Raw genomic sequence first — 12,699 nt, forward strand, 5'->3', positions numbered from 1 at the left:
AATCTTGTCACAGCCTCCACAGGGTATAGTGTAAACTCCTGCATTGACTGGTTCGTGGTGCTTGGATTTTGTCCTGGTTATATCCTTTATTGAAGTGCTAGAAGCGATGGCGACTCTGGTGTTAGCTTGTGAAAGTGCTTTTGAGACGTTCAGTGCAACCTGACTGTTGGGAAGAATTATAACTTTGCTGGGAGTGGTGTTGATGCGTGGAGAATTTATGATCTGAAGAGCTCTTTTCTTGCAGTCTTTGATGAAAAAAGAAGGAAAATGTAACTCTGTGAATGTTTGGTGAATGTATGTACACTCCTCGTCAAGAAACTCAGGACTACAAATTCGGTATGCTCTTAGGAAAAACCCGATGATGATGCCTCTTTTGGTCTTGGTATCTTGACTGGAATAGAAGTGTGTGAGATCATTTTTATTGGTGGGTTTCCGATAAACTTGAAATCTTAGGTTGTTGTCTACTTTGTGAATGAGGACGTCGAGGAAAGGTAGCTTGTCATTGGACTCTTCTTCTAGTGTAAACTGGATCGCCGGTTCAACTGCGTTCAGCCTTGCCTGAAGATCCTGTACATCAAAACGTTTTGGAGTTATTACGAGGACATCGTCCACGTAACGTAACCAAGTGACGCTTGAAGGGATGATGTTGGCGAAGTGTTCGGACTCTAGGTGTTCCATGTATAAGTTGGCTAGGACGGCACTGATGGGGGACCCCATTCCCATGCCGTAGGTTTGTTTGTAGAGCTTGTTATTGAAAGAAAAACAGTTGAAATTCTCCACGCATCAACACCACTCCCAGCAAAGTTATAATTCTTCCCAACAGTCAGGTTGCACTGAACGTCTCAAAAGCACTTTCACAAGCTAACACCAGAGTCGCCATCGCTTCTAGCACTTCAATAAAGGATATAACCAGGACAAAATCCAAGCACCACGAACCAGTCAATGCAGGAGTTTACACTATACCCTGTGGAGGCTGTGACAAGATTTACGTAGGTGAAACAGCCAGAAACCTCGACACCCGCCTCAATGAACACATTTACGCATGTAGGAACGATAACCTGAACAACGCCTGTGTACAACACCGAAATTCCACCAGTCATCTCATGAAATTCAGAGACGCCCAATTAGTGATCAAAGAACTAATTTCCGCATACGCAAGTGCCTCGAATCAGCACTGATCGCTGTTTCGAATACAATTAAACAAAACAACGGCAGCTTCACCATCTCCGAAGTCTTAGCAAGAATCCTCCTGAAAACAGTAAACCCTGCCATCACATAGTCTCTCCTGTTATACTACACAAAGCACAGAGAGTGAACACTGAAAAAAGCTGCCTCATTCCAGTTTATATTTGTCCAACCTATTTTTATGTTACCCAAGTAATAGCTTTTATATCCTTTTACTCATGTACGAATTAATTGCTCTACCACATTGTATTACTTTTGTCACTACCACTACTACTACTACTACTACTACCACTAGTGAACATCGAAATGGTACCTCACTAGTATTCACCTCACTCTGAGCCTTTATATACACTCTGTGTCCATGTATTGTTTGTAATGGCTTGATAAAGCTCCTGGAGAGCGAAACGTTGCCACAATAAATGTCACATTAGTTGCACTTGTGTCCCTTTACTTTACATATTGTCGGTAATTCTACCAACTTTATTACAACTTTCTCTTACTCAACCTCATCCAACTCTACCCAGTCATGATGAATAGTGCTCCTCTCTCTCTCTCTCTCTCTCTCTCTCTCTCTCTCTCTCTCTCTCTCTCTCTCTCTCTCTGGCCTTTACCCATCGATGGTGAATAGCAAATCCCTGTGGCTCTTGCTCAATCTTACTCATCTGTGGTGAATAGTAGCTTTTTGTGGCTCTTACCCAGTCTAACGCAGCCTTACCCAATCATCGTCTGTGGCTCTTGTTTATCTGACTTGAAAGTTATTTGTAGTAATAAGTGAAGACTCACAGGTAAGACTCACTAGAAGTGAGGGGGAAGTGGAGACAGAAGAAGAATAACTCTGGAGAGGAACGTCTGAGTTGTAGGAAAAAAAGCCGGAGTTAACCCAGCCGCAATAAGAACATAAGAACGAAGGAACACTGCAGCAGGCCTACTGGCCCATGCGAGGCAGGTCCAAGTCTCCTACCGGCTTAAGCCAATGCACCCAACCTAGTCAGGTCAGGTCACCCTGACTTAAGGGAGGAACACGGCAACCGTCCTGGTAGCACACGCTAATCAGGTCCAACTCACCCACCCACACCCACTCAAGTATTTATCCAACCTATTTTTAAAGCTACACAATGTTCTGGCCTCTATGAGTGTACTTGGGAGTTTGTTCCACTCATCCACAACTCTATTACCAAACCAGTACTTTCCTATATCCTTCCTGAATCTGAATTTTTCTAACTTAAAACCATTGCTGCGAGTCCTGTCTAGGCTAGATATTTTCAGCACAATATTTACATCCCCTTTATTTATTCCTGTCTTCCATTTATACACCTCAATCATATCCCCCCTAATTCTACGTCTTTCTAGAGAGTGCAGATTCAGGGCTCTTAGTCTGTCCTCATAGGGAAGGTTTCTGATACATGGGATCAACTTTGTCATCCTCCTTTGTACATTTTCCAGAGCATTTATATCCATTCTGTAATACGGTGACCAAAACTGTGCAGCATAAATTAAAAAAGGCCTAACCAAGGATGTATAGAGTTGAAGAACAACCTGAGGACTCCTATTATTTATGCTTCTTGATATGAAGCCAAGGATTCTATTAGCTTTATTGCGAACACTTATGCACTGTTGTCTTGGTTTCAGATTACTGCTAACCAGAACTCCTAAATCTTTTTCTCAATCCGTAATATTAAGATCTACATTATTTAGTTTATATGTGGCATGGTTATTGTCCTGTCCAACATTTACAACTTTGCATTTGTCTATATTAAACTGCATCTCCCACCTCTCCGACCACTGCATCAGTCTACTCAAATCTTCCTGGAGTGCTCTAATGTCCTCTTCAGAATGAATTCGACGGCCTATTTTGATGTCATCGGCAAACTTGCTGATGTCGCTCTTTATGCCCTCATCTATGTCGTTTATGTATATTGTGAACAGCAGGGGGCCCAACACTGACCCCTGTGGAACACCGCTCGTGACACTTCCCCACTCTGATTTCTCCCCATTTATGCAAACTCTCTGCTGCCTATTTGTCAACCATGCCTCTATCCAGGAAAAAAATTTCTCCTATTCCATGTGCCTTAATTTTCCTCAATAGTCTCTGATGTGGGACCCTGTCAAAAGCCTTACTGAAGTCCATATACACAATATCATATTCATTACCATGATCAACCTCCTCAAATACCTTAGTGAAAAAAGTTAATAAATTCGTAAGGCAGGAACGCCCCTTTGTAAAACCATGCTGAGATTCGTTGATTAATTTATGCTTCTCAAGGTGGCTACGAACTGCCTCGGCAATTATTGATTTCATAAATTTTCCCACTATGGAGGTTGGGCTTATTGGTCTATAGTTCGAAGCTAAGGACCTGTCACCTGCTTTGAAAATAGGTATCACATTTGCCATTTTCCACTTATCTGGCACAATGCCAGTTTGTAGTGATATGTTGAAACGATTAGCCAAAGGTTTGCTAAGCTCCTCTTTACATTCCTTTAGAACCCTTGCATACAGTTCATCAGGGCCTGGGGATTTGTTAGGTTTTAATTTATCTATTTGCCTAAGGACCATGTCACTTGTGACCCTAATCGTGCACAGTTTATTATCGTCCTGTTCCACATAATTGATCATTTCTGGAATATCGCTGGTATCCTCCTGTGTAAAAACTGAGAGGAAGTATGTGTTAAAACTTCTACACATTTCCTTATCACTGTCAGTGAGCTGACCCGAGGAACTTTTGAGTGGGCCTATCTTGTCCCTGATCTTACTTCTGTATACCTGAAAGAATCCTTTTGGGTTAGTCTTCGAATCTCTTGCAACTTTAACCTCATAATCTCTTTTTGCTTTTCTAATTCCTTTTTTTATTTCTCTCTTTAACTGAATATATCGATTTCTTAATTGCCCCTCTCCTCTTTTGAATTGCTTATATATGCCTCTCTTTGGACCAATTAGATATTTTAATCTATTGTTCATCCATTTAGGATCATTTTTGTTTGATCTGATTTCCCTATTTGGAACATAATTTGACTGAGCAGCTAGAAGTATGCCCTGGAAAGCATCATATTGGCAACCATCACCACCTACCTGACCCTTAGTCAGGTCATTCCAGTTCAGCCCACCTAAGTAATTTTTCAGTCCTATGAAATCAGCCAAGTGGAAGTCAGGGACAGAGACTTGATTGCCATTATTAGGGGAATTCCATGATATATTAAAACTGAGTGATTTGTGATCACTTTCCCCAAGCTCATCATTAACCTCAAGATTATTAATTAGTGTTTCCCTACTGGCAAGAACCAAGTCAAGGAGGTTATTTCCCCTAGTTGGCTCTGTCACAAACTGTTTTAAAAAACAATCCTGGATCGTATCAAGAAAGTCACCTGACTCTAAATTTCCTGTCAAATTGCTCCAGTCAATCTGTCTATAGTTGAAATCTCCCATTAGCACAACATTTTCGTATGTAGATGCACTGAACGTCTCAAAAGCACTTTCACAAGCTAACACCAGAGTCGCCATCGCTTCTAGCACTTCAATAAAGGATATAACCAGGACAAAATCCAAGCACCACGAACCAGTCAATGCAGGAGTTTACACTATACCCTGTGGAGGCTGTGACAAGATTTACGTAGGTGAAACAGCCAGAAACCTCGACACCCGCCTCAATGAACACATTTACGCATGTAGGAACGATAACCTGAACAACGCCTGTGTACAACACCGAAATTCCACCAGTCATCTCATGAAATTCAGAGACGCCCAATTAGTGATCAAAGAAACTAATTTCCGCATACGCAAGTGCCTCGAATCAGCACTGATCGCTGTTTCGAATACAATTAAACAAAACAACGGCAGCTTCACCATCTCCGAAGTCTTAGCAAGAATCCTCCTGAAAACAGTAAACCCTGCCATCACATAGTCTCTCCTGTTATACTACACAAAGCACAGAGAGTGAACACTGAAAAAAGCTGCCTCATTCCAGTTTATATTTGTCCAACCTATTTTTATGTTACCCAAGTAATAGCTTTTATATCCTTTTACTCATGTACGAATTAATTGCTCTACCACATTGTATTACTTTTGTCACTACCACTACTACTACTACTACTACTACCACTAGTGAACATCGAAATGGTACCTCACTAGTATTCACCTCACTCTGAGCCTTTATATACCCTCTGTGTCCATGTATTGTTTGTAATGGCTTGATAAAGCTCCTGGAGAGCGAAACGTTGCCACAATAAATGTCACATTAGTTGCACTTGTGTCCCTTTACTTTACATAAGAGAAAGTTACTCGCTACTCACCATGGCTGGATAAGAGTAGGGGGAAACACAGGCTTTGGTCACCTGTGCTCTGCGACCCTTCTTCAGGAGTTTCTTGTAGAGGCGAGGGTTGGGTTCCACCAGAAGACCCGTCCAGCCCAGGTTCTTCTCCAGGGGCAGCGTCAGTGAGTGGTACTCACCGTCTCCCGCACCGATGTCCACAAACACTCCCCCTCGCTGTTACCACAATACAAGGGACACTGTCCATGTTTATAATATCAGAACAACTGTGGAAATAATCATGTAAATATGGTACAACTGATAAAAGATTTTGCTGTAATATAGCCCAGCACTAGTGTTGTTCTCACAACTGATGGGACACAGGTTCGATTTCGAGTGAAGAAGAATAGTTAAGTCTTTGTGCACTTTGAGACACTAACAACACATTCTACTTGAGCCATTACGAAGAACCATCACCATTGCGTGCCCTGACATGCTCAGTTATGCCAAGGCATGCTCAGTTATGCCATGGCATGCTCAGTTATGCCATGGCATGCTCAATTATGCCCTGACATGCTCAGTTATGCCCTGACATGTTCATTCATGAACTGCATGCTCACAGTAATGCCCTGGTATGCTCACAGCCACGCCCTGCATGCTCACTGTCATGCCCTGGCATGCTCAGTCATACCCAACATTCTCACAGTCATGCCCTGACATGCAGTCATGCCCTGGCATGCTCAGTCATGATCTGACATATAATAATACCCTGGCATATTAACGGTCATGCCTTGGCATATTCAGCTATGCCTCGGCATACTCAGTCATGCCGTGGCATACTCAGTCATGATCTGGCATACTCAGTCTTGTGCCGACATGTTCAGTCATGCCCTGGCATAATCTGTCATGCCCTAGCATATTCAGTCAAGCCCTGGCATACTCAGTCATGTCCAGACATATTTAGTCATGCCTTAACATAATCAGTCATGCCCTGGCATACTCACTCATGCTCTGGCTTAATCACTCATGCTCTAACATAGTCATGCACTGACATAATCGTGCAAGGCATACTCTGTCATGTTCTGGCATATTCTCTCAAGCCCTGCCATAATCACTCATGCCTTAACATACTCAGTCATGCCCTGGCATGCTAGTCATACCCTGGCATGCTGAGTCATGCCCTGGCATGATCAGTCATGCTCCGTTATGATCTAGCATATAATCATACCCTGGCATATTAATGGTCATGCCCCAGTATATTCAGTCATACCCTGGCATACTCAGTTATGACCTGGCATATAATCATAACTAGCATGTTGACGGCCATTCCCTGTACTTAGTCATGTGCTGGCATATTCAGCCATGCCCTGGCATACTCAGTCATGTCCTGGCATACTCAGTCATGCCCTGGCATACTCAGTATGTGGTGGCATATTCGGTCACGCCTTGGCATGCTCAGTCATGCCCTGGCATGTTCAGTCATTCTCCGTCATGATCTGGCATATAATCACACCCTGGCACATTAACGTTCATGCTTTGACATATTAACGGTCATTCTCTGGCATATTCAGCCATGCCCTGGCATACTCAATTATGACCTGGCGTCTAATCATATTCTAGCATGTTGACGGTCATGCCCTGGCATATTCAATCATGTCCTGACGTATTCGCATATGTCCTGGCATATTCAGTCATGCCTTAACATAGTCATGCCCTGGCATATTCAATCATGCCTGGCATAATCACTCATGCTCTAACATACTCAGACATCACCTGGCATACTCTGTCATGCCCTACCATATTCAGTCATGCTCTGACATACTCAGTAATGCACTGATGTAGTCATGCCATGGCATACTCTGTCTTGCCCTGGCATACTCTCTCATGCCCGGGCATAATCACTCATACCATAACATGCTCAGTCATACCCTGGCATGCTAGCCATGCCCTGGCATGCTCAGTCATGCCCTGGCATGCTCATAGTCATGCCCTTGTATTGCCATGTGGGGGTTCGAAACGTGGATTGGGTAAGAAACACTCACGTAGGCTGTTAAATACGTATATTGGATGGAATATATGGGGAGCACCAAGCCTGACCCGCCGCCTGTCTAACGTCTCTACATCAACTGACTCCCCAGCGCCTCAGAGGGTGAGAGAGATAAGATAAGATAAGATTTCGTTCGGATTTTTAACCCCGGAGGGTTAGCCACCCAGGATAACCCAAGAAAGTCAGTGCGTCATCGAGGACTGTCTAACTTATTTCCATTGGGGTCCTTAATCTTGTCCCCCAGGATGCGACCCACACCAGTCGACTAACACCCAGGTACCTATTTGCTGCTAGGTGAACAGGACAACAGGTGTAAGGAAACGTGTCGAAATGTTTCCACCCGCCGGGAATCGAACCCGGGCCCTCCGTGTGTGAAGCGGGAGCTTTAGCCACCAGGCCACCCCAGGCCACCAGGCCAAATTATGCCAGGTCAGTTGTAACAGTGAATAACAGTCAGTGATTCACGCAGGAGCAGAGGATCAGTAACGGTCGGTGTACGAGTCATTACTATTGACACTACTGGTAACTGGTCACTGGTAACTGGTACTACTGAGAGTATGCTCAGTCATGATCTGGCGTATTTAACGGCCATTCCCTGGAATACTCAGTTATGATCTGGCATATAATCATACCTTGGCATATTAACGGTCATGCCTTGGCATATTAAAGGTCATGCCCTGGCATATTCAGCCATACCCTGGCATAGTCATACACTGGCATATTCAGTTATGTCCCAACATAGTCATGTGCTGGCATATTCAGTCATGCCTTATCATACTCAGTCATGTGCAGGCATATTCAATCATGCTCTGACATACTCTTGTCATGCCCTGACATAGTCAGTCATTCCTTGGCATATTCAGTCATGCCCTGGCATTCTCAGGCATGTCCTGGCATATTCAGCTATGTTCTGGCATAGACAGTCATGCACTAACATACCCAATCATGCTCTGGCATGCTTAGTCATGCTCTGGTATACTCATTCATGCTCTGGCATGCTCAGTCATGTCCTAGCATAATCAGTCATGAGCAGGAATTCTTACACTCATACTCTAACATGCCCACAGCCATACTCTGGCATGCTCACACTCATACCCTGACATGCCCACAGCCATACCCTGACATGCCCACAGCCATACTCTGGAATGCTCACAGCCATACCCTTGCATGCTAATAGTCATACCCTGACATGCCCACAGCCATACTCTGGAATGCTCACAGCCATACCCTTGCATGCTCACAGTCATACCCTGGCATGCCCACACCCTTGCCCTTGCATGCCCACAGCCATACTCTGGCATGCTCACAGTCATATTCTGGCATGCTCACAGCTATACCCTGGCATGCTCACAGCTATTCTCTTGCACTAATAATATTCATGCCCTGGCAGTATTAACATTCACGCCCTGGCAGCATTAACATTCATGTCCTGGCAGCATTAACATTCATGCCATGACAGCATTAATATTTGTGCCCTGGCAGCATTAACATTCATGCCCAGGCAGCATTAACATTCGTGCCCTGGCAGCATTAACATTCATGCCATGACAGCATTAATATTTGTGCCCTGGCAGCATTAACATTCGTGCCCTGGCAGCATTAACATTCGTACCCTGGCAGCATTAACATTCGTGCCCTGGCAGCATTAACATTCGTGCCCTGGCAGCATTAATATTCGTGCCCTGGCAGCATTAACATTCGTGCCCTGGCAGCATTAACATTCGTGCCCTGGCAGCATTAATATTCGTGCCCTGGCAGCATTACCATTCGTGCCCTGGCAGCATTAACATTCGTGCCCTGGCAGCATTAATATTCGTGCCCTGGCAGCATTAACATTCGTGCCCTGGCAGCATTAACATTCGTGCCCTGGCAGCATTAACATTCGTGCCCAGGTGCTCAACAAACTACTAGCCACGTCTTACTAACCGGTGGCCCGGTGGCCTGGCGGCTAAAGCTCCCGCTTCACACACGGAGGGCCTGGGTTCGATTCCCGGCGGGTGGAAACATTTCGACACGTTTCCTTACACCTGTTGTCCTGTTCACCTAGCAGCAAATAGGTACCTGGGTGTTAGTCGACTGGTGTGGGTCGCATCCTGGGGGACAAGATTAAGGACCCCAATGGAAATAAGTTAGACAGTCCTCGATGACGCACTGACTTTCTTGGGTTATCCTGGGTAATCCCGGAGGGATTAAAAATCCGAACGAAATCTTATCTTATCAGTTTTACATAATAACTTGACACATTTTCGTCCTTTTGTTGTTTGTTCATTTTGTTAGTAATGATTAATTTCAAAAATAAGCTAAATCTACTAGATGTGTATGTAACATGATATTCAAGATCGTAGTCCGCAGTGTAGAGATAACTCGTGTTGTTAGAAGTCAATGGTAGACCCTAAGAGAAGGTAACCACAGCGGTGCTGCAAGTATATGATAGTCCCCATGAGAAGGTAACTAAAGTGTTATTTTTTATTAACACATCGGCCGTCTCCCACCAAGGCAGGGTGGCCCGCAAAAGTAAAACTTTCACCACCATTCACTCCATTACTGTCTTGCCAGATGCACGATTACACAGTTATAAAACTGCAACATTAATTAACACCCCTACTGCAGAGTGCCGGCACTCTACTTTCCATCTCCAGGAATCAAGTCCGGCCTGTCGGTTTCCCTGAATCCCTTCATAAGTGTTACCTTGCTCACACTCCAACAGCACGTCAGGTCCTAAAATCCATTTCTTGCATTCGCTCCTAACACGCTCACACTTCCTTGCTGAAAGTCCAAGCCCTCTCACACGAAAACCTCCTTCACCTCCTCCCTCCAACCTTTCCATGGCCTACCTCTACCCCACCTACCCTCCACTACAGATTTATGCACTATCGAAGTCAATCTATTTTGCTCCATCCTCTCTACATGTCCGAACCACCTCAACAACCACTCCTCGGCCCTCTGGATAATAGTTTTTGGTAATCCTGCACCTCCTCCTAATTTCCAAACTACGAATTCTCTGCATTATATTCACACCACACATTTCCCTCAGACATGACATCTCCACTGTCTCCAGCCTTCTCCTTTTTGCAACATTCACCACCCATGCTTCACACCCATATAAGAACGTTGGTATATCTATACTCTTATACATTCCCCTCTTTGCTTCCATGTACAACGAGCTTTGTCTCCACAGACTCCCAAGTGCACCATTCACCTTAATCCCCTCATCAATTCTATGATTCACCTCATCTTTCATAGACCCATCTGCTGACGCGGCCACTCCCAAATATCTGAATACATTCACTTCCTCCATACTCTTTCCCTCCAATCTGATATCAACTATTTCGTTACCTATTATTTTGTTATTCTCATCACCTTACTCTTTAATATATTCACTTTTAATTTTCTTCTTTTACATATCCTACCAAACTCATCCACCAACCTCTGCAAATTCTCTTCAGAATCTCCCAGAAGCACCGTGTCACCAGCAAAGAGCAACTGTGACAACTCCCACTTTGCGTTAGATTCTTAATCTTTTAACCCCATATTCTTGCCATCACCCGAGCATTCACTTCTCTTACAACTCCATCTATAAATATATTGAACAACCATGGTGACATTACACATCCTTGTCTAAGGCCTACTTTTAATGAGAAATAATCTCCCTCTCTCCTACATACTCTAGCCTGAGCCTCATTAACCTCGTAAACACTTTTCACTGCATTCAATAACCTACCTCCTATACCATGCACTTGCAACATCTGTCACATTGCCCCCCTGTCCACCCTGTCATCTGCCTTTTCCAAATCCATATTATTATTATAATCAAAAAGAAGCACTAAGCCACAAGGACTATACAGAGCTGCAGGGCAGGAAGGAAGTGAGGGCATCAGGTGGCAAAAGGGAGATGGATGAGTAATAGGTTATGGATAACAGCAGGGTAGTGGATGGTGAAAGGGTAAAGGGCAGCAAGAGACTGAACTAGAAAGGGCTGAGGGGAGTGCAAAAAGTATCATCAGAGTTTGTGGAGTAAATCAGTCGTTGTCGAGAAGTCAATGAGGGAGTCAGGATTAAAGGAGGGTCCATCAGCAAGAAGGGAAGGTAAAGAGAGAGTAGTAGAACGAAGACGACGTTAGAGGTAAATTCTGCATGCTCGTTGATAGAGAGGGCAGTCTAACAGAATGTGGCTAATCGATACTGGAACTTGACACTGCTCACAGAGAGGAACAGGGTGCCTCTCCATGAGATACCCATGAGTAAGACGAGTGTGACCAATGCGAAGGCGGGAGAGTGTGGTCTCCCAACCCCGGCACTGATGACAAGAAGACGGCCAATAACCTATGCTCGGTTTAATAGAATGAAGTTTGTTACCGAGCAGAGTTGACCAACGTTGTTGCCAACGGGTGCGAAGGTGGGTAGCTATTGCAGCAAAATAGTCCAGAAATGGAACACCTCGATATGAAATTGGTAGGTCATGTACTGCTGACCGCGCAGCAGTGTCTGCCTGTTCATTGCCCTGTACGTCGACATGACCAGGGACCCAACAAAAAACAATATCTTTATGTTTGGTAGAGATACGGCGTAGCCAAAGTTGGATACGGAGAACTAGGGGATGAGATGTATCAAATTTTTGTATAGCCTGTAGAGCACTAAGGGAGTCTGAGACTACTACAAATGATGACACAGGCATAGATGCGATACGAATAAGTGCTGTAAGAATGGCATACAGTTCAGCAGTAAAAATGCTAGCTGAAGATAGTAAATGTCCCTGCACGACGCTATCCGGAAACACTGCTGTGAATCCGACGCCGTCTGAAGACTTAGAGCCATCTGTGTACACAGCGGTGGCATGAGAATGGGAGTGGAAGTGATCAAGAAAAAGAGAGCGGGAAGCCACCGTAGGCAGTTGAGCTTTCGAGCAAGGGAGTGAGAAAGAGCAGACCCGAACAGCTGGAACTTCCCAGGGGGGTAGGGAAAAGTGAGATGCTACATGAACATATAAAGGTGGTAACTGAAGGGAAGACAAGAGTGAATGTAGGCGAAGAGAAAAGGGACGGAGCAAACAGGGGCGGCGAACGAATGAAGAATGTCTACTAATATCGGTGACCATTCTATAAATGGAAGGATTGTGTAGATCGTGAGAGCGTACATAGTAGCGAAGGCAATGGGCATGACGGCGATCAGACAAGGATGGAACATTCGCTTCTGTGTAGAGGCTCTCAACAGGGGAAGAGCGAAAA

General features: G+C 44.5%; 1 protein-coding gene across 1 annotated transcript in view; it reads right to left on the reverse strand.

Moving 5' to 3' along the window:
* The window catches only part of LOC128703252 (protein Star), a 170,835-nt gene that overhangs the window by 31,623 nt on the left and 126,513 nt on the right, over positions 1-12,699 (reverse strand). The window contains exon 4 of the mRNA XM_070084345.1: positions 5,470-5,664. Within this exon, the coding sequence (XP_069940446.1) occupies positions 5,470-5,664 (195 nt within the window). The remainder of the gene's footprint in view (positions 1-5,469; positions 5,665-12,699) is intronic.

The sequence above is a fragment of the Cherax quadricarinatus genome, chromosome 12 (genome assembly GCF_038502225.1).
Source record: "Cherax quadricarinatus isolate ZL_2023a chromosome 12, ASM3850222v1, whole genome shotgun sequence".
NCBI classification, from domain to species: domain Eukaryota; kingdom Metazoa; phylum Arthropoda; class Malacostraca; order Decapoda; family Parastacidae; genus Cherax; species Cherax quadricarinatus.